This window comes from Sorex fumeus, unplaced genomic scaffold (genome assembly GCF_029834395.1).
Source record: "Sorex fumeus unplaced genomic scaffold, SorFum_2.1 ptg000063l, whole genome shotgun sequence".
Classification (NCBI taxonomy): domain Eukaryota; kingdom Metazoa; phylum Chordata; class Mammalia; order Eulipotyphla; family Soricidae; genus Sorex; species Sorex fumeus.
Genome location: NW_026606120.1, coordinates 80,822,680 through 80,843,390, shown reverse-complemented (window position 1 = coordinate 80,843,390; position 20,711 = coordinate 80,822,680). Strand labels below are relative to the sequence as shown.

Here is a 20,711-nt window from a genome sequence, read left to right as displayed (position 1 = left end):
CCAGCCCTGCCCCTGCCCTCTGTCTCGTGCGGCCTCTGGCATCAGATTGTCCGAACTCTCTGTACTCATTGGAAACCCACCCAGCACCGTCTCTCGGGAGCTTCCCGCTGGGGCAGCCTTAACCCACACTTCCTGCCAGAGTCCCTGCACCCCCCCCCCCCCGCGCCTGCGCTCTCAGTGAGTCCAGCGGGCCCAGTACTCCTCGGTACCCCGAAAACTGTGATGGGGGCGTCCCCACCTACTTGGAAAGCATGACCGGCCCGCCGGGCGGCTCTTGCACATGCAGCCTCTGGAGAATGTTCCCGCCGCGGCAATCTATTTATTTATCCTATTTATATTTATTTAATTTTTATGCGGTCGTGTATCCAGTTGCCATTGCACTTGCTTCACGTCCACCCGCTTCAATCCGGACCACAGCCCTGACCCGTGTGAGACCGGAAGAGAAAAGGTTAGACCCAGCCGTGGGAGGCTGCCTCGTGCCCGCTCTGCGGCCAAGAGTTTGGTCAGGGTAGACACGTTCATTTTAAGGCAATTTTCCCCCCAAAAAAGTTTCTGTGCCATTCTCTCCTCTCTGTGAACAGTGGATCCTGTGACGGGCGTGTGTGAACTGTGTGATAAACCCTCTTTGTGGAAATTTTCGTCTTTTTTTAGCTTTATATTTTATAAACTGCCAGACTTACAGTTTTTATGTGTATTTTTAAAGCCCGCTGATGTGAGGGTGAGTGGAGAAACGGCCTATTTTTGTACCTCCTGTACAGTTTTGTAATTCCGCTGATCAATGCGTCTCTTGTAGAGGCGACCAATAAAAGTTGTTTTTAGATTTGGAAACTGGTCCAGCTTCTTCTTGGAAGTGTCTTAATTTACTTTGGGGCCTCTCAGGCGGTGCCCAGGGAACAATCTGCGCAGCGTTCAGCCAACTGGACGGCAGTTGAGTGCTCAGGGCCCAAGGGGAGAACCCGGGTCCCACAAGCACCCCCGACCTTGCCGACCCCTTGCCCCTGCCTCCTGCAGCCCTGAGACCACCCCAGAGAGACGGCAGATATGGGGTGCGAGGGAGAGGTTTGGGCCGAGGGGACAAGGGCAGGGGTGTGGGGGCTGTGGACAGGGCACCCCCCATCGCTGGGTCTGCGTGGAAGGTTCTCGGAAACTTTTTGAGATGTTCCTGGAAGTTCTCAGGCTGATTCCAAATGAGGACAGACGTACGCCAAAGGGACACTTGGACAGCTCAGTTTAGGGGTGTGGACTGTGGTTCAGCAGGTAGCAGGAGCTGGGGGATGAGACATGCCGCTGTGCTCTCTCTCCTCCCGTCACCCCCCATCCCACACCCCCAGTGCCATTAGAGCAGCTCCACTCCTGCTACAGGAAGGGGTCTCTGAGCCAGGATGGCACAGCCAGAGTGCATGAGGCCTTCCCTGCTTCCCAGCTCCTCCCCCTGCACCCTCCCCCCTACTTCCACTGCCCCCAGCTCCTCCCCCTGCACCCCACCTCCCCTGCTCCCCAGCTCCTCCCCCTGAACCCTCCCTACCTCCTCCCCCTGCTCCCCAGCACCTTCCCCTGAACCCCCCAACTCCCCCTGCTCCCCAGCTCCTCCCCCTGCTCTCCCCAGCTCTTCCTGCACCCTCCTCACCTCCTCCCTGCTCTCCCACCACCATCTCATCCCTGTCTCCTTTCATGGCCACCAGGAGTGTCCCTAGGACCCAAGGACACACTGTGTGAGCCCTCGGTCTGGGATATAGGACATCCCAGGGCATTAGGATGACCAGGTCCTTCGGCTGTCTTCTGTGGTAGAGCACAGCGCAGACAGCCAGGGGTCCCTGCAGAGCTGCTATGCCAGGGAGGGAGGCCCTTGGGGCAAGCGCTGGGCTTCACGCGCAGAGGACACTTGATGCCCAGGTCCCCGCCCGTTGCTAGCAGTCCCGCCCCATATGCACTGCCATGCAGTCCTTTCAGGTGTGCCACACGTCCCAGGCCCAGGCCCGAGCTTCCGAACACCCGAACACCCTCGTGCAGCCCAGCCTCCCGCCTGCCCTTCCCATGGGGCTCCTGGGCCTGGCCCCTCCCACCGCCCACCGCAGACCAGCATTCCCTGGAGACTGGAAACTCTCAGCACCTTTGACCTGAGTGCCAGACCAGGCCTGCTCCAGGCCACCCGCTGTGGCAGGGGCCAGGCTGGGGGCAGCCACACCCAAAAATTTGGCAGGCTGAGGTGTTTAGAGAAGTTTCTGGATACAGGAGTGACTGGCCTTGGAGGAGGTTGGAGGGTGAGCCCCAAGGAAGCCACCCCTTTTCCTATTCCTCTCCAAATCCTTTTTTCACAGCCCCTTGTGACACTTCAGGAAAGTGACACAAAACTGCAGAGTGACTCATCGGCACCCATGCTGAAGCGGGAAGCAGAGCCCAGACCCAGAGGCCCAGAGGGAACTGAGTCATTCCTGAGGGAGGATCTGTCTGCTCAGATACCTGCCACGCGTGGCTGGGGCTAGGATGGGGTGCAGCCTGCGGGGCAGGAGGGTCCCCCTCCAGGTGGGAGGCACTTGGTGGTGAGAGTGCTGGATGCCCGAGGACTGCAGGGCAGAAGGGGAGAAAGGCTGGGTCAGAGGTGGGCCCCAGCTCCAGCCTCCAGCCCCAGGGAGGGCAGCCGGGCTGGACGTGAATCACAGGAAGTGTGTATGGGGGCAGGGGCGGGTATAGGGTGGGGTTGGGGGAGGAAATTGGCTTTCTGAGCAAGCGGGGTGGCAGCAGGAGCACCTTCCTGGTTTCCAGGTGGCCGGGACAGGCCTGTGAAGCCAGGTCTACTGTGGGATCTACATGGCCCTGACCTCCTCATGGAGGAAGCCCAAAGAGGCAGCAGGGCAAGAAAGAAACTGATGGCTAGACCGAGAGCCGGGGGCCCTGGCCCTTGTCCACTGTGGGTCACCAGGAACTGTGACCTGAAGGCAGGAGAAGGAAGAACCATGCTGGGTTTTCTTTCTAGCACTTTCTAGAAGGGCCCACCCATGTCTGGGAGCTGGGAAGGGTCTTTAGAAGGAGGGCTCAGCATCCAGAGCCCTGGTACCTACCGCCTTGCATGTAACTGACCAGTTTTGTTTCCCGGCATCCCATAGGGTCCCCTGAGCATCACCAGGAATGATCCCTGAGCGCAAAGCCAGGGGTAATCCCTGAGCACTGCCCAGTCTGACCCCAAACCCCAAAATAAATAAATAATAAGGAATATGGGGACCTGTTCCTTATTTTATATATATATATATATATATATATATATATATATCACTGTCACGGTCTTCCCCTTGTTCATCGATTTGCTCGAGCGGGCCCAGTAATGTCTCCATTGTGACACTTGTTACTGTGTTTTGGCATATCGAATACATCACGGGTAGCTTGCCAGGCTTTGCTGTGCTATAGCACAGCAAGTAGGGCATTTGCCTTGCATGCGGCCGACCTGGCCGACCCGAGTTCGATTCCTCCACCTCTCTCAGAGAGCCGAGCAAGCTACCAAGAGTATCTCGCCCGCATGACAAAGCCTGGCAACCTACCCGTGACGTATTTGATATGTCAAACACAGTAACAACAAATCTCACAATGGAGACGTTACTGGGCCTGCTCGAGCAAATCGATGAACAATGGGAGGACATGACAAATGTACAGCTGAGCATCCTCCACCCAGATCCTCCATCTTCCACTAGGCAGGGGTCACACCCACCATCTGACCCCCAGTGCCGTGTAATCCCATCAACGGCCAAGACCCAGAGACTAAAATCCAGCTCCCGGAAGCGCGCGGCCACATTCATCCATAGACGTTTGGGGGGGTCAGGCTGGGCTTTTGCAAAAAGAATGATGAGGAACGTCTCAGGAGGGCAGCGGATCCCTTAACTGCACCCCGAGTGCTGTGGCTCTACAAGGCATAAGGGGTTTTCCCTGCTCTTCCAGTTCCTTCAGATATGTATCTTTTTCATTTTTTTCTGTTTGAGGGTCACATGAGGGTCACACCTGGCTGTGCTAGTGTCCCAGTGTGAGGCTCAGAGACCCTCCATGGTGCTGAGGATCGAACCCCAATTGACGACCACGTGCAAGGTGAGTGCCCCCTCCCCGGGACTATCTCCAGCCCCTGGTGCCAGTCTGTGGACATTAGAACAATGGGGCAATGTATGATAGGCAATCCTGTGCCCTCTGCCCTTGCCCCAGTGGGGGGTCCGCCCACAGGATGATTCTAGGCATGGAGTCAATATTCCCACAATCGATAGCTGCACAGAACAGAAACCATCCACTCTGTCTTGCTTGCATTTCTGTGCAGTTAGGAGGGAAGGGTGGGGTGCAGGACAAATGGCTCCCCCAGTCTGTGTGCTTGGAGCTCTCTGTCCCCCACACAGGCTCACATCCCCTACAGGCTGCCCAGACTGCTTCCCTTTTGGGGTGCTGGAGAGAGGAGAGCCGAGGCACGGCCGGGCCTGGCTGGTGTCGACCTTGGGGCCCGCTGCCAGCATTTCTGCTGCTCTCTCCATCTGCACAGTCAGGGGGTTAAGGCCCCAGAACCACGTGCTAGCACCGTCCAAAGGGGCGGGGCTTAGATTGCATGGTTTTCCCCCGTGAGAAGAAGAATGAGGTGGGCTGTGGTGGGCCTGGCGTGGGAAGACGGGATCCCGAAGCCAACCCTTGCTGATGCCCAGTCTCCCGCAGCTATGCGGGCACCAGAAGCTCTGCGCTCCTCTTTCGTCCTGGGCTGAGCTGGGCCCCACACGGTGCCCCCTCACAGCCTCTCCATCCCCCTCATAGGCACGTGGGGGTGCGAGGGAGAGCAGAGCCTGAGGTCTGGTCCAGAACTGGGAACGTTCCTTCCGCTTCCTTTTCCTGGTATAGGTCTCAAGCAACGGGAGATGCCTGTGCTTCACACACAGGCATGTCCGAGCACATTCACCAGTGCTAGGCTGATTCAACGAGCGGGCCTGAAACATCAAACCAGACACCCAAGAGGAAAGAGAGAACAAAAGGGAATGCCCTGCCACAGAGGCAGGGTGGGATGGAGGTGATGGGGGGTGGGAGGGATACTGGGATCCGTGGTGGTGGGAAATGGGCACTGGTGGAGGGATGGGTATTTGATCATTGTGTAATTGAAACCCAAGCACAAAAATTTGTAAGTCTACAACTGTACCTCATGGTGTCTCACTAATAAAAATTTAAAAATAAAATAAAATACATGATACAATGAAAAAGAAAACTGTCACCAAATCTCATGCCTATCCCTCCCCTCACCCCACCCCACCCCAATGTCCATTTTCCTCCATTTCTTTCCTCCCGGGGGGCTTTCCCATGTGTGTGGAAGCCTTTTCGTAATTTTCTGCTTCAGGTTAAGACTGTTTTCTTGGGTCCTGGGAGAGAATCCCAAGGGCTGGAATGCAGGCTTGGCCCAGGATCCATCCCAGGGTCAGTCCCCAGCACCTCACGGTGTCCCAAGCACTGCGCCAGGACACGCAGGATATGACCACCCCCTCTCCCCCCCCAAAAAAATAAAGATAAAGAAGTTGTCTTCTATTTTGCTAAAAAGCTTTTACCACAAAAAGTTATGCAATGTTATGTCTTCGTTTCTGGTTCTATTGAAATCCTCTTCTTTTTCTCTGTAGATTTTGAATGGGTGCTGACAGAAGTAGCGGGCCTGGGTCTCAGCTATCTGGAGGCAACTCCAGGAAGCCTGGTGTGAGGAGCCCCTGGGGCGGGGGGAGGCTGAGAGCAGGAGGAAGTGCCTGTTGAAGGGGGCAGCTGACCTGTCACTCCATTCTGCTGGGGCCTCTGAGGTGGCCCTGAGGAGCAGAAAGAGGCTGGAGTTTGGTTGAGGTTTGGGTCTTTGGAAACTTGGTTCTCCGTCACATCTTTGGGAATCCTGACACACTGGCTGACCACTTAGAGGTTCCTAAAGCACAAAAGGACTTGAGCCAAAAAGCAAAGAGGCACAGGGCATCTGCTTAGGAAGGATGCTGATGCGGGAGCGAGTTCTGGTTCTGAAGGTGAGTCTAAGCTGATGGGAATGTCTAGACTGGCGGGAACAGTCTAAACCTGAGGGAATGGTCTGGACTGGCGGGAATAGTCTAGACTGGTGGGAATGGTCTAGACTGGCAGGAATGGTCCTAGCCTGGACAGCTGTGTCAGGTTGTTCTTCTGTTGCTACCCCCCAACCCCCGAGTCTCTGACAACAACCTTTTTGTTTGGGGGAGATGGTGTGGGGCAGGGGTTGGGTTGGCACACGTGGCAGTGCCCAGGGCTTACTCCTGGCTCTGTACTCAGAGGTCACTCCTTCTTGAGGGGCCATATGTGGTGCAGGGTATGGACCCCGGGGGTCAGGTGGGCTGGGTGTACTCCTTCTCTGGCCCCACAATTTCATCTTTGCGTCTGCATTCACAGGTGCGAGGCTGCTACTCCCCTCTCTCAGCCTGTCTCTGCTTGGGTACAGGGGCACTAAGAAAGCTGTAAAGTTACACAGTGTTGCTTTTCACGTCCGTCCGTTACACCTTCTCACCTTCTTCCCTTGTTTTATAAAGTTAGAAAGATTTCTCTTTAAACGCATGCAAAGTGATGTAAACCGGGTATTTTTTTTTTTTGGTGAAAAGATCTTAAGTTACCGATTCGATAGTTCCAGAACCATCTGGGCTCTTTATTTTTTCTTCTTTTTTTTGGGTTACACCCGGTGATGCACAGGGGTTACTCTTGGTTCTGCACTCAGGAGTTACTCCTGGCGGTGCTCAGAGGACCATATGCTGGGAATCGAACCCGGGTCTGCCATGTGCAAGGCAAACGCCCTACCCGCTGTGCTATCTCTCCAGCCCCCTCTTTATTTCTTCTTGAATCAAGTTTAACCGGTTACATTCTTTTCTAAAATTTAATTGACTTTGTTTTAGATTACTTGGCATAGTTTAGAGTTTGTTTTTTGTTTGTTTGTTTGTTTTTAATGGTGGCGAAATAAGCTTTAGATAAAATTTATTATCTCCATCATGTTTGTGTGGACATTTGCTTGTGTTCGTTCAGTACTTTCACACTGTTTTAGAAATCTCTGGAACTTCTTTACCCTGCAAGAGCAAAACTTGGAACCCAGTAAACAACACCTCCCATTTCCTCTTCCTCTAGTTGCTGCCCTTCTCTTTCGCTTTCTGTTGCTATAAGTGAGGGCTTTCTTTTTTGTTTATTTTCATCTGAGGGTCACTCCTGGCCATGCTGAGAGGAAGAACCTGGGGTCCCAGACATTGAACCCCACTATGCGAATTCTGTCCTCGAGCTACTCCCTGGCACAGCTTCCTTTGAAATTCCCCAGTTATGTTTCCATTTCATTCCTGATAGTTTATTTGAACTTTATTATAGATTTGACTAGCCTAATTGTTTTCAAAGACCTTATCTTTGCTTTTATTGCTCCTATAATATCTTTATTTGCTCTTTTATCCATTGCTTGTCTTAGTAATATTTAAAAAAAATTTTTTTTAACCTGGGTGTGTTTACTTGCTGTTTTTTTTTGTTGTTGTTATTGTTGGCTTAACTTTGACTTCTGCTCTTTTCCCCACTCCTATGTCATATTTGGTTTGACTTTGTTGCTCTTTCCAACTTCTTGTTCTTTTCTACCTGCTTTTGTAAACTAGATGCCTATTTTAGACTCTATGATAATATAAGTATTCAATGGATAAATTTTCCTCTAAGTATCCTTTTGAAGTCATTGTCACTGTCAGTGTCCCTGTCCTCCCATTGTTCATCGTTTTGCTTGAGTGGACCCAGTAACGTCTCCATTGTGACACTTGTTACAGTTTTTGGCATATCGAATACGTCATGGGTAGCTTGTCAGGCTTTGCTGTGCAGGTGAGATACTCTCCTTGCTGGGCTCTCTGAGAGAGGCGGAAGAATTGAACCTGGGTTGGCTGGGTGTGCCGCGTGCAAGACAAATGCCCTACCCGCTGTGCTATTGCTTCAGCCCATTCTTTTGAAGTATACATTTCCTAATAAGACATTTCCATTAGCACTGGACCCCAACAGTTTTGAATGTTTTTATGATGATGTCTTTGGTCCAGGAGTGTGCTTTTCAATGGACAAATCTAGGGAGTTTTGAAACTAACTTTTCCAAGAATCTGTATTCTCAAATGCACAGGTACAAGCAAAGTTTTAGATCATATGTCTCAAATCTTACTTTTTATTTATTTATTTATTGCTTTTTGGGTCACTCGCAGCAATGCTCAGGGGTTACTCCTGGTTCTGCGCTCAGGAATTACTCCTGGCAGTGCTTGGGGGAACCATATGGGATGCCAGAGATTGAACCCAGGTTGGCTGCATGGAAAGAAAATGCCCTACCCGCTGTACTATCACTCCTTCCCTCATTAATTTCTGATTTGCTTACTTCATTGTTCCATTAAGAGAGAATACAGAGCCAGGGGGAGACAGTATAGGCTGGGTTTAGGTGCTTGCCTTGCACATAGTAAAATCTGATTTTATCCCTAGTATTGAATGATTATATAATTATATTATATGATTATATAATAATATTATAGGATTATATGGACCTCTGAATCCCACTAGGAGTGATCCCTGAGCACCATCAGGTGTGGCCCCAAAACCCAAAAGCAAAACAAAAAAGGAGATAATATATTTTTGATATATCGTAATTGTGGCTTTATGTCTTTGTACTTCTTTCAAGTGAGGTACTTACCAGTTTGGAACTATTATAACTTGTGATGAATATGCCCTTTCATCTAGACCAGAAGTGCCTCAAACAATGGGCATTAACCTCCTTTCAGAAGGGAAAAAAGAAAAACCACATGGATGGTCCTGCCTGGAAATCTACATGTCCCGATTGTAACAGAGCACATCTTCCCAGTGACCACGAGGGGGCAGTATTATCCACGTTAGGAACCTCTGGCCACCACTGACTCCCTCACGGGGCCTTGTCCAGCCTTTTGCCCTCCACCCGTCCATGTGCCTATTATACATCAAATGTGTCTCGTAAAAGACACAGCCAGTTGGTTTGGCTTCTGTACTCTTATTGTTTTTGATTTTTTTTTTTTCTTTTTGGGTCACATCCAGCAATGCACAGGCGTTACCCCTGGTTCATGCACTCAGGAATTACTCCTGGCTGTGCTCGGGGGACCATATGGTATGCTGGGAATCGAACCTGGGTTGGGCCGTGTGTAAGGCAAATGCTCTACCCACTGTGCTATCACTCCAGCCCCAAGGTTTCTGTACTTTTAAAATCCCATCTATAAAGACCACTTGAAAGTGATTTCCACTAAACCTTGTTCCTTAAAACCAACTTAAAAAAAAATATCTGCTTTAGGGGCTGGAGCAATAGCACAGTGGATAGGACATTTGCCTTGCACACGGCCTACCTGGGTTCGATTCCCAGCATCCTATATGGTCCCCTGAGCACTGCCAGGGGTAATTCCAGAGTTCAGAGCCAGGAGTGAGCCCCTGTGCATTGCCAGGTGTAACCCAAAAGGGAAAAAAATATATGCATTAGTGATGGGTCCGAGTTGGCAGCTCAGCCCCTAAACTGTAGACTTCTTTTGTGTGAGGAGGTCTGAGCTGGCCTTGTGCTGCCTTGTCTCTGTCTTTATTTGCAGGAAGCAGTTTTAGGTTCACAATAAGAATTGAGGAGCTACACCCCCTCGCCCAGAGTCCCCCTTCTTACCACCATCCCCCAGCAGAGTGGTGCCTTGGTTATGGTTTGGGAAACCAGTGCGCCTCATTGTTACCCAATGTTAGCATTTGCGGTCCTTCCTCGGGTTCTCCGTCTCTGGCTTTGGACTGGTGTCCAGGCATGGGCTCACCCCTGAGTGCCCCAGCGGTTCCTGTGCTCCCCTGCTCCCCTCTCTCACAGCCCTGGGAGCCAGGTCACCGTTCCTGCATCAGGTCCTGCTCCGGGTCCAGCCCTACCAACACCTGATGCCTCTGGGACTTGGGCAAGCATCAGTCTACCCACACCCCTTCCCTCATAGACACAGTCAGAATGGCTCTTCTTTTATAGATTCAGTGGGATCATTCAGTGAAAAATAAAAACTAAGACATTTAAACCTTAGTTTAGGGGCGAGAGATACAGGACAGAGGGAAGGCACTTGCCTTGCATGCAGCGTACCAGGTTTGATCCACAGACCTCCACAGGGTCCCCTGGGCCGTGCCAGGAGATATTCTTGAGCCCGAGTCAGGAGAAAGCCCTAAGCATAGCCAGGTGTACCTCTATCACCACTACCACACCACCACCACCACACACACACACACACACACACACACACACACACACACACAAACCAGAAACTTGAGTTTAGTCCTTACGGATGAACAAGCATAATTCCCTGGGGAAGATAATTCAAAGGGCAGGGGTGCAGGCCCCCATTTGGCACCTTCAGGTGTGGTCCCGCCCCTGCCCCCCACCCCCGCTATCTTGTTTGGGTGACTCCCACCAAAATATGTAGAGCTAGGAGAGAGCTCATTAATAGGGGGGAGAATATCAGAATCCCGGGGCGGGGGGGGGGGGGTGCTGTTGGGGGCTTCAGGGAAAGACAAAGAACCCTCAGGAAAGCGCCTCCGGCCAGGCCAGGCACTCCCGGGCTCCTCCCAACACCGAGAACTCCTTTTCTGTTACAAGGTTACAAGGTCACTGCAACCCAGACATGTGTGTTCTCTCTGTCCAACTCTCCGAGCCTGTCCTGAGAACACACAGACGCGTTGGTCATTTAAGCCACCATGGAAACTAAACTGCATGCGCGATGCAGGGCCTGAGCACCTGGCCGGTTCAAGGTTTGCCCACTGGCGACACCAGATTCCTTGTGGGTTGACTGGAACCACACTGACAGTTGAGGGTTTGAAAGATGATTATCCTGCACCTCCTCCCCCCGGAACCGGCCGCTGCTGCTGTCTCAGGCTTCACTCGTCATGTAAGCGGCCTTTGATCATGACAGGGCTAAGATTCTGCAAACACCGAACATCTCACCTCTGCTGCCATTGTTAATACATTTGAAGTTATAAAACCCAGCTTCACACACACACACACACACGTACACACATGCACACACGCACACACATGCATACACACATACATACACATGCACACACAGGCATGCGCACATATACACATGCACATACATACATACACGCACACACATGTATAACACACATACACACGCATACACAAATGCACACACACATGTACACGCACATGTATACACAGACACACACTTTTGTCTCCCACTCCTGGACTGGACCCTCAGGGGCCTTTGGGGTGATGGGGATGGAACCCAAGGCTCCCCCAGACTCCAACCCTACATGCCATCACAACTTTCTATGACATTTGTCCCACTTTTTCTGTATTTTTATCCAGACTCCATCTTCTGGGCTTGGTTGAGGGTAGTTTCTTCTGATACCATTTGAAAATGTTTCCACGGCCGGCCCGTCACCCCTGGAGTGGATCCCAGATTGCTGCCCCTGTGTCCTCTCCAGAGACACCCTGCCCCCACTCCAGGTGGCGCTGACTCTCATGAGGGACCCCCTGCACCCAGGCTGTGCTCAGCAACCTCACTCAGGCCCAGGCAGGGAGAGGAAGACTCCCCCAGAGTTTCTGAGTCTGAACCCTGACCACATGGGGGCTCAAGGAGAAGGCTGCCCCCGCCCCCAGCCCCAGGGCCAGGAAGGTGTCCCTGGCTCAGCCCAGCAGTCATGATGGGCAAGTGGACTCACATGGACACTTTCACTTCTGGCCCAGGAGCTGAGACAAGTCAGCTGGTCACCTGCTTGGGGAGGGTGGTCCTAGGAGAGGCCAGACTTGGGCTCTGCCCTTCTCAGAGGGGCCCCCAGAAGTGTTTTCCATGACCTTGCCCCCCCCATCCAGGTCTCGTGGGCATCACTTTCTCCGGCATGCCCAGTGCTGGGGCACTGTGTGGGGCTCACCCACGCATGCTTATCCCCCTGTCCCCGTGTGTCCCCCGCCCTGTCCCCTGCATGGGCGCCTGCCAGCAGGGCCAGGCTGTCCCTAGCTTATCAGCTCCATCCATTTCCTCTGCCTGCGTTCCCGCGGGCCTCAGGAGCCGGCCCTTCCCGGGGCTTCCGAAGAACAGGCAGATAATGAGCGGAAATGCAGTCACCAGCCACGGGCGGTGGGTGGGCTCCGGCTGCGACTCCGTGGCCACTCGCAACTCACAACTCGAACCTGCAGCGGCCTTGGGGGCCCTCCGCTCCTCCCTGCCTGCCCGCGGCCCACCAGGCCCCCCGCAATGCGCCTTTCCCCGGGCTGGGGCCTGCTGGCCGCCCTTCTCATCCTCTCCTGCCACTCAGGTGAGCCCGTGCCTGAGTCCCTACCTGCGGAGGTGGGGTGCTACACCCTGCTCCTGGGAGGGAGGGGTCCTGCACCCCCCACGGTCTCCTCTGGCATGGCTCTCTGTGGGCCCGGGAGGCTGTCGGAACTGGCTCAGGGCCAGGTCAGCACGTGGGGGTCCCTACGTCCCCAACGTCCTGGCTGCTGTGTGGCAGGGGTTGGGGTGGCTTTAGGAGCGTGGGGGAACAGGACAGAGAGGCAGAGGGCAAAGTGGGAGGGAGGACTGATCCCTCTGGGCGGCCTGTGGAAGGGGCAGCCTGTGGGGTGAGGAGGCCCTGGCAGACCGAGACTCCTGCCCCGTCTCCCTGGCCACTGTGTGTGTGTGTGTGTGTGTGTGTGTGTGTGTGTGTCCACTCAGCCTGGTGTGTGTGTGTGTGTGTGTGTGTGTGTGTCTACTCAGCCTGGTGTGTGTATCCACACAGACTGGTGTGTGTTTGTGTTTGTGTGTGTGTGTGTGTGTGTGTGTGTGTCCACACAGCCTGGGTGGCCCTGTGGCTGAAGGCAGCAGGGCTGGCTGAGGCGTTGGGTGGGAGCTAGAAGCTTCCTGGTGGGAGGTGAGCTCTGGGGACCCTCCTCACAGGGCATTGTCCGGAGACAAAGGAAAATGCCCCAGGGAGTATCTGCAGGGTCTGAGTCACTGAGGCAAGGGGAGGGGTCCAGGTGCCCCCTCCCTGCTGCACCACTCCAGCCCTGGGCCCTCCCTCCCCCAGCTCACCCCACCTCCCACACTCTTTGGCCCAGGGTGCCCTGGTTCCCGGAGGTCCGGAGGCTGGACAGTACACCTTTATTTATTATCTTTATTTTGGAACGGCTGAGCCATCCTTCCCCCCCACCCCCACCCCCACCCCCACCCTGGCGGTCAGGACTTACTCCTGGCTCTGTGCTCAGGGGTCTCTCCTGGCAGGACGTGGGGGCCCAGAGGAGAGCCGGGGATAGAATGTGGCTGGCTGAGTGCCAGGCAAGTGCCCTCCCACAGTGCTGTCCCTCTGGCCCTGTCCCCGCTCCTGAGAGTGTGGCTCCATCTTCGCACGGCCCCTGTCTGGTGAACCCCCTCTTCCCGTGCCCAGCTTTCGGTGGCCAGGGCCCCTGCTCCTCCCCAACCTGAGAGGAGGGTGGGGAGGTGAGGGATGGACCTGGCCTCGAGGCACAGCGAGTGGCCAGACGCCCTGTCCTCGGGACAGAGGACAGCGAGTGCTGGCGGGCTGGGCCAGGCATGTGAGCAGAGAGCAGGGCAGAGAGTTCGGGCTGCCCCTGTGCTGCCCGTGGGAGCGACCACCGCTGAGGGTCTCTGTCCTCCAGGGTCGGGGGACGAGGAGTTCGGGGTGTCCGTGTGGCCCGTGCAGGTGGCGGTGGGGCCCGCAGAGTCCTGGCTGGTGAACTGCAGCACCAGCTGCCCGCAGCCTGAGGATGGCGGCCTGGACACTGCCCTGAGCAAGACGCTGCAGGCACAGGGCAGCCACTGGATGCAGTACCAGGTGGCCAACGCGTCCCATGACACCGTGGTCTACTGCCGCTTCACCTGCTCTGGGCAGCAGCGCTCCAAGGGGCTCCGTGTCACCGTGTTTCGTGAGTGGCATCGTGGGGATCCCCCAGCCCCCAGGTTCACAAAGCTGATCTGACTCTCCTGCACACTCGGGGGCTCCCTCCTGGGGCTGCGGAGGGGGGACAAAGCGTGAGAGATGGTGAACTCAGAATTTTCCTGTGCCCCCCACTGGCCACCCGGGTTTGGGGGGCTGTGTGTGGAGGTCGCCAACCCAGGCCAGCAGTTGCCACGGCACCCCACATTCCATGGCGAGGAGCAGGGGGCCACTTGGCCTCATGGGGAGAAGGCTCTGGAGACCCTGGTGTTACCCCCACACACACCCACCTGCCCACAGCCACAAGTCCATCCCCAGAAGGCTCCCTGGGCAGCCATGAGCCCATCAGATAAACATGAAGATGTTCCCAGTCCCACATTGCCCCATGGGAGGGAGGGGGATGGGAGCAGGAGACTAGTTGAAAGTGGAGCTCAGGGTACCCCCGGTTATGCCGTCACGGAGACACCAGTCCAAGTCTGCGCTCCCCAGCTCTGTGCTCTGATGAGCAATGCCATGACCAAGTCCCCCATTGTTCTGGGGACTGTCTCTGTGGGGTCCCTCTCCAGCGCTTCCCTTGCCCATCTCCTTCCCCAGTCCAGCCAGGGACTCCTGCTGGCCCAGGCCAGGGAGGACCGGCTGAATCCGCACCCCGTCCTGACCATCAGCCCTCCTCTCTCCTCCGCAGACCCCCCAAAATTAGTGCATCTGAAGCTGAAGCCATCGTGGGTGGCTGCGGGCAGACCTTTTACCCTGGAGTGTCGGGTGCCGGTGGTGGCGCCCCTCGAGAGCCTCACGCTCACCCTGCTGCACGGGCACCAGCCCCTGCACAGCCAGACCTTCCGTAAAGCAGCCCGGGGCCCGCAGGAGGCCACGGCCACGCACCATGCCACGGCCCGCAGCGAGGACGCTCACCGCAACTTCTCCTGCCTGGCCGAGCTTGACCTGCGGCCTGTAGGGGGCAGTGTTGTCCTCGGGCTCTCGGAGCCCCAAGCGCTCAAGGTCTACGGTGAGAGGAAGCCCTGGGGGGTGAGGAGGGCCCTCCTTTGCATTCCCTTGGGGTGGGGGTCCCACTCGGCCATGCATAGCCCTGTTCTCAGCTTGAATGCCATAGAGTTGTTTAGCCTGGAGTCATCTGGGCACCCCCTCCACTGCCCAGCCCTGGGTCCTTTCTACGAGGGAATGTTTGTCTGGCAGACCCCTGGGGTCACTCTGAGGGCCACCACCGGCCCTGCCTGGAAGAGTCTGGGGCCACACTCCCTCCACGTGGCCTCGGGTGGGGGGCTGGCAGCTGGGGGTGCCACAGAGACCTGTGCCCTGAGTTCCTTCCCTGCGGCCCCTTCTAGAGCCCGTCCAGGACAGCCAGCTGGTCATCCTCATCGCCGCCGTGTCCGTGCTGCTCTTCCTCTTCGTGGCAGCCGTGCTGCTCTGCTTTGTCTTTGGCCAGCACTGGCGGCAGCAGCGGACGGGTGCCTACGGTGTGCAGGCGGCGTGGCGAAGCCTGCGGTGGCCCTCCCGGGCATAGCCTCCGGGAGACTGGGCCCTGGCTGAGGGCCTGTAACCAGCATCAGAGGACTCTGGGGACATGATGACTTTTCTCTGAATACAAACCCCGTGGCTCCGTGGCTCTGCGGCTCCATGGCTCATAGCTCTATGGCACTGTGGCTCTGTGGTTCTGCAGCTCTGTGGCTCCGTGGCTTCAAGGAGGGGCTCCGCCAAGCCTGAACTTTCCCAGACGAGCCCTCCGCCCTCTCCTTCCCCTTCCGGGGCCTCCCCAAGCCTGGCCCTGGCACCCATCCTTCGGCTGAGTGACTAATCTATCCTGGGGAGTCGGGGGTGTGTGTGGAAACACCCCACTGGCCGGCAAAAACACTCTGTCCCCTCCCGGCCCTCTGGGACCTCAGCCCCTCCCGGTCTGGTCTGAGCAGGCACTGGCACTGAAGCTCCTTTCCGGCAGCAGGGCCGGCCTCGGGATGAGGGTGGGAGCGTGGGACCTGGCCAGGCCCAGCCTTCACTCTGGGCCCACGGAGAGCCGGGACTAGGCCAAGCGGAGGTGCTGCGGTCATCCCAGAGACATGGACGGGAGGAGAAGGGGCCCTGCTCCCAGCCCTCCCTTAGCCCAGGCAGGAAGTGGGGTGAGGGAGAAGGGGCGCAGAGGCGGGCTGTGCTGGCTTCCTTCCTACGTGGGCTCTGAGGGGCTCTTGTTCCAGACCTATGATCAGGCCGGATCTGGGTCCTGGGGGTGGGGCAGGGGCGTCTGGTTGGGGAGAGAGGGAGTCCGGGAATGATGGCCAGCAGGCTCAGGGGAGGGCGGTGTCACCCAGGCCCGGCGCTGTGGGGTGGCCCGAGCTGCCTCTGGCATGCGGTGGACACTCAGCTCCTGCCATCCTAGAGGCTCTCGGCATCGTAGAAATCTGTTGGCACAGGGTGCTCTCAGAGGCTCCCCCGCCTCACTGGGCCCCTGGGCGGACAGAGGGACAGGCCAGGAGCTCCCACTCCTGGCCCTGGACCCCGCGGCCCACCTGTGCAGCCCCTACCTGAAGCGGGGGGCACGTCTGGACCCACAGTGCCTGTTGCACTGGGAGGTGGGGGCGGGGGCACAGCTGTCCTGGGGCGGAGAAAGCAGAGATCCCGTCAGAGGGGGCATGCGGGGTCTGCTCAGGGCGTCTCCGCCCCGACCCCCACCCCTCGCCCTGAGTGGCACCAGATGCCCCAGGCTCGCTTACACCCTCCTTTTCCCAAGGGCAGGAGGACGGTCCTGAATCCTGACTGTGTTCTGCCACTGAGGGGGAGGGGATGGCAAAGGGACCGGCAAGGAGGGCAGCAGGCCTGCCGGGGGCAGGGGGCAGGGCAAGTAGTGGTGGTGGAACACCCAAGGCTCCTCCTCCGGTTCTGAAGCAACCACCTCCTGCTCCAGGAAGCCCTCCGGCTGCGGCTCCAGGTAGACCTGGGGATGACATGGGCTCAGGGTCTCTGACTGACCTGCAGCCCAGATGCACAGAGGACTGCTCCTTACTGAGCAGTTCCCATCTGCAGGAGCACCTACAGCTTCCTTCTTGTCTACCGTTTGGAGCCCAGTTAGTCTTTACTTCGCTCGTGGGCGAAACAGGCTCAAGGAGGTTGGTCTAACGTCAGGAGCGGAGCTAAGCGGGGGCTGTGTGTGGTACTCGGTGGAGCCCAGAGTCCAGCTGAGTATCCCTGGCCTTTCCTGGACCTCCATGGGCCCCAGGGCATGGGGGGTATCGAGGGCACAGCACCTCCCCCCAGCCATGACAGTGCATCAGCGACTGCCCCCTCTGAGCCTCAAATCCCATGTGCTCCCCCAGGCTGGTTCTGGGGTCCCCTGCTCTGCATCTTAGCCGACCGGATTCCCCACCGTTCATTCACTTGCTCCACAAAACTCATGTGAGGCCCTACCTAATGTGAAGTCCCACTTGGGCACCCCCCAGCCCCTGGGGCAGCGGAAACTTCCTTGGACGCCTCCTGCCCGCCCACCAGGGGGCCCACAGGACGCCCCTCCCAGCCCCATAGTGTGCGCACCTTCCTGCTCCTTGCACTGGGAGGAGTCGCCCACCCCCACGCACCGGCCCCCCCCCCCGCCCCTCCCAGCTGGCCCGTTGCCCCCACCTTAGTCCCTCACCTGCCGGCTACAGGGCTGCAGCGTTGCGGCCACCAGGCGGCTGAACAGAAGCTGCTGCATCTGCGCGTTCTGCAGCATCATCAGCTCCAGCAGGTCTGGGTGGGGGTCGGGGGCGCTTCATCAGCCCCCCCAGCCCCGCCCCAGGCCATCCCCTGCCCTCTGCCCCCACCCCAGGCCTCCCCCCACCTCCAGCCCCAAGGGTGGTGGAAATGTCTCCAGTGTCCAGCAGGTAGGGAGCGGGTGAGCCCTGAGTTTCACCTTCCTTCACGCGGCTCGGCTGGGGGACCGCAGGCGGCACGACGGGCCAAGACAGGGGCTGCACGATGGTCACCCAGCGCTGGAGGGCGGAGGAGACCGTGCCAAGCCCAGGGGGAACAAGGGCTGGGGGGACCAACCCTCACCCACCCGCAGCTCCCTTTCTTCCCGGTTAGGTTGCGTCCTCGCCCCCGCCCCTTCGCACTCCCTCCAAAGCCCCCTCCCCGCGCCCCCCCGAAAAGGCAGGGTCTGCTCCCGAGGGCAGCGCTCACCGTCGGGGCGGCCTGCTGCTGACCTGCGGCGCCCGCAGCCTGGGAGGCCATCCCCACGACTGTGTCCCGGGGTTGCCTTGGCAACCCGGGACGCCAAGGTCTGCAAGCGCGCATGCTCAGGGGCCCGCCCCATCCCCGCGGCCTTCTGCCCTGCTCTCTCTACCCGGTAGGGCCTGGGGTGCCCGAGGAAGCCGCCGCCGCGCCCAGTTCTCTCTCTTCTCTCTCTCTCTCCCAAGTCCACCTCCAGCCCCGCTGAGCCAGGCGTCCCAGACACTGCCTGCGAGTCCCCCTATATCCTTGCACACCCCCAGGGCAGACCCTGGAGGACACCGATTTTATTGGGTGCCTGGACAGACTGACCCCAGCTTGGAGCCTGTTTGGGGAACCCAGAACCCAGAGCCCAAGTGATAAGCAAGGCTGTCAGAGGGTGTGTGAGCAAGGGGGTCAGGTTTGCTCCCCGGCACTGATGCTCAGGGGCTCTGGTCACTGAGGGGTGGCTCCGGGGAAGGCCAAGGAAGGACATCCTCACCAGGTTCCCAGAGAAGGCCAGAAAGCTTGTGGCCGGCCGTCAGCTCCCACCTGGTTCCTGGCCAAGGTGAGCCCCGCTGGGCAGAGGCGACGTGTGGGCATGCCGGGGGGCAGCGGCAGGAGCAGGAAGTGAGCAAGCGCTTCCTCACTTGGAACAGGTGAGGCGCCAGATCCATTTCGGCAGCTGCGGCCATCCTAAGATAGGCCCTGGGCAGCAGAGAGGAAACTCTGGACAGGAAGCTGAGATTAGCACCTCAGTGGCAAACTTCCGCCCAGCTCCCCTTCCCGACATGGTCCCTCCTCCAGGGAAGGGACCTTAGCCAGTCCTGTGGCCCCTGGCTCCCCCGGCCCCAGTCACACCCAGGCTCAGGGCCCGGCCCCGTGGGAGGGATCTGGAGGTGCTCTGTCCACTTGTCCACTCCCAGTGCTCCCCAGCCAGTGTTTGCAGACACCTTAGAATCCCGCAGACAAGCGGCTGAATCCTGGCCTTGAGTTCTTGCATTCCCAGGATGGGAAAAATCACCTAGGAAAGGAGCAAAACTACCAGCCAAGCGCCCTGGGGGTGAGGCACAGGAAAGCCTGGCCCGGGCCAAACCACCAGGGAAGATTTGGGGAGAGGACAGCCCAGGCTGGGGGTGTGGCCTAGGGGGCAGAGCTGCACTGTGGGGGACCTGCAAGAAAGGAGAGGGGCTGCAAGGCTCATCCCGGGGGGGGGCTGCCACGCTCCCCTGCTGGGCACTGTAATCTAGATTTTGCCCTGGGAGCACCAGGGGTCAGCCAGTGGGACCGGAGCAGGAGGGAACCGCGTGGACATTGCCTCCTTCGGGGAGGGGCCTTTCATCCGCTTGTTCCTCACAAGGTTACTGCAGCGAGAGTTAGGAGGAGTGAGTATCTGCTGGAGCAAATGCCAGGGTCCCTGGCCGTGTGGGCATCGGGGACCCTATTTTTGGGCTGGGTGATGGCCCGTACTCGTGCCCAGCAGTGAGAGACAGTCTTCTGCCTATCTGTCAGGTTGGGAAAGAAAGAGGGGAGGGTGGGATGCTATCAGAGTTCTCCCTACTCCCCTCCTGGGGCAGCCTTCAAGTGCTCCTATATGCCTGCTGTCTATACCGCCTGCTGTCAATGCCGCCTGCTGTCTACACCGAAGCATTCTCGAGCCACACGTGAACCAGGCTGGGGGTGTCAGGAGCAACCACCTGTCCTGAAGGCGAAGAGTTCATGGCTCCAGGCCTCTGCCTCAGTGGGTCTGTTGAGGGGTCCTCCCTGCAGTCTCAGGGACCCCCAGCTGCCCTCCTTGGCCATCACCAGCTCGAGCTAGTGCCTCTTCTCCCTTCCAGGCTTCCCGACCTCCTTAATAAACCACATGGCTCCCACCTCCTTGTCTTTGCTTTGGGGGGCTGGGGGGTGCACTGGCCTTTGGTTTCCTTCACATCTGCTGAAGATGCTCTCTGGGAGACATTACTGAAGGGACAGGCATCTGCGAGTGGCAAGATCCCTGGGCTGCACGGAGATGATGCTGGAGACTGAGGGTCAGGGCTCCCAGAGCAGAGGTGGTTCCCCCCTCCCCGACCACCACAGTGTGCACACTCCAGAGGTCTACTCTCTGGGAAGACAGGGTGAGGTGGCGCTGGGACTCAGGGACGGCTCTGAACATGCGGGAAGGAGCCAGAGCCCCTCAGTGCTCTTGGAGCAACACTGCAGAGGGGCGGCAACTTGGGGAGAGACAGAACATCCTTCACTGACTCTCAGACAAGCCGACCCTCGTGAAGAAGAGACGGGCGGCTGCAGGCTCACCCCAGGCTGCAGTGAGCAATAAAGCCACAGGGAGACGGAGCCAAAGCAATAGCACAGTGGGGGTGGGGGATCACTTGCCTTGCACGCAGCTGACCTGGGTTTGATTCCTGGCATCCTAGATGGTGCCCCTAAGCCCCACCAGGGGTGATCCCTGAGTGCAGAGTCATAAGTCAGCCCTGAGCACCACTGGTGTGGCCCCAAACAAAACAGGCAGAGCAGGAACCCCATGGAGCCCCCTGATGGGCAGAATCTTAGGCGCACAGGCCCGGGGCCAGGAGGTGGCTCCCTGGGGGAGCTTCTCAAACCGTGGCAATGCTGTGGCTGTA

At 57.6% G+C, this 20,711-nt stretch overlaps 2 protein-coding genes across 2 annotated transcripts; one reads left to right on the top strand and one right to left on the bottom strand.

Annotated features, from left to right (window-relative positions):
- Positions 1-12,151: 12,151 nt before the first annotated feature.
- Positions 12,152-15,550, top strand: ICAM2 (intercellular adhesion molecule 2). Its single transcript, XM_056127460.1, has 4 exons — positions 12,152-12,282; positions 13,622-13,888; positions 14,585-14,905; positions 15,243-15,550. Exons 1-4 carry the CDS (start codon positions 12,222-12,224, stop codon positions 15,419-15,421), a joined length of 828 nt encoding a protein of 275 aa, XP_055983435.1. The 5' UTR covers positions 12,152-12,221; the 3' UTR covers positions 15,422-15,550.
- Positions 15,551-16,284: 734 nt separating this feature from the next.
- On the bottom strand, positions 16,285-18,114 carry PRR29 (proline rich 29). The gene is made up of 6 exons (XM_056126582.1): positions 18,064-18,114; positions 17,795-17,873; positions 17,537-17,631; positions 16,623-16,843; positions 16,434-16,504; positions 16,285-16,310 (listed from the first exon to the last, which is right to left on the bottom strand). The coding sequence occupies exons 1-6, from the start codon at positions 18,112-18,114 to the stop codon at positions 16,285-16,287; spliced, it is 543 nt and encodes a 180-aa protein (XP_055982557.1).
- Positions 18,115-20,711: the final 2,597 nt, after the last annotated feature.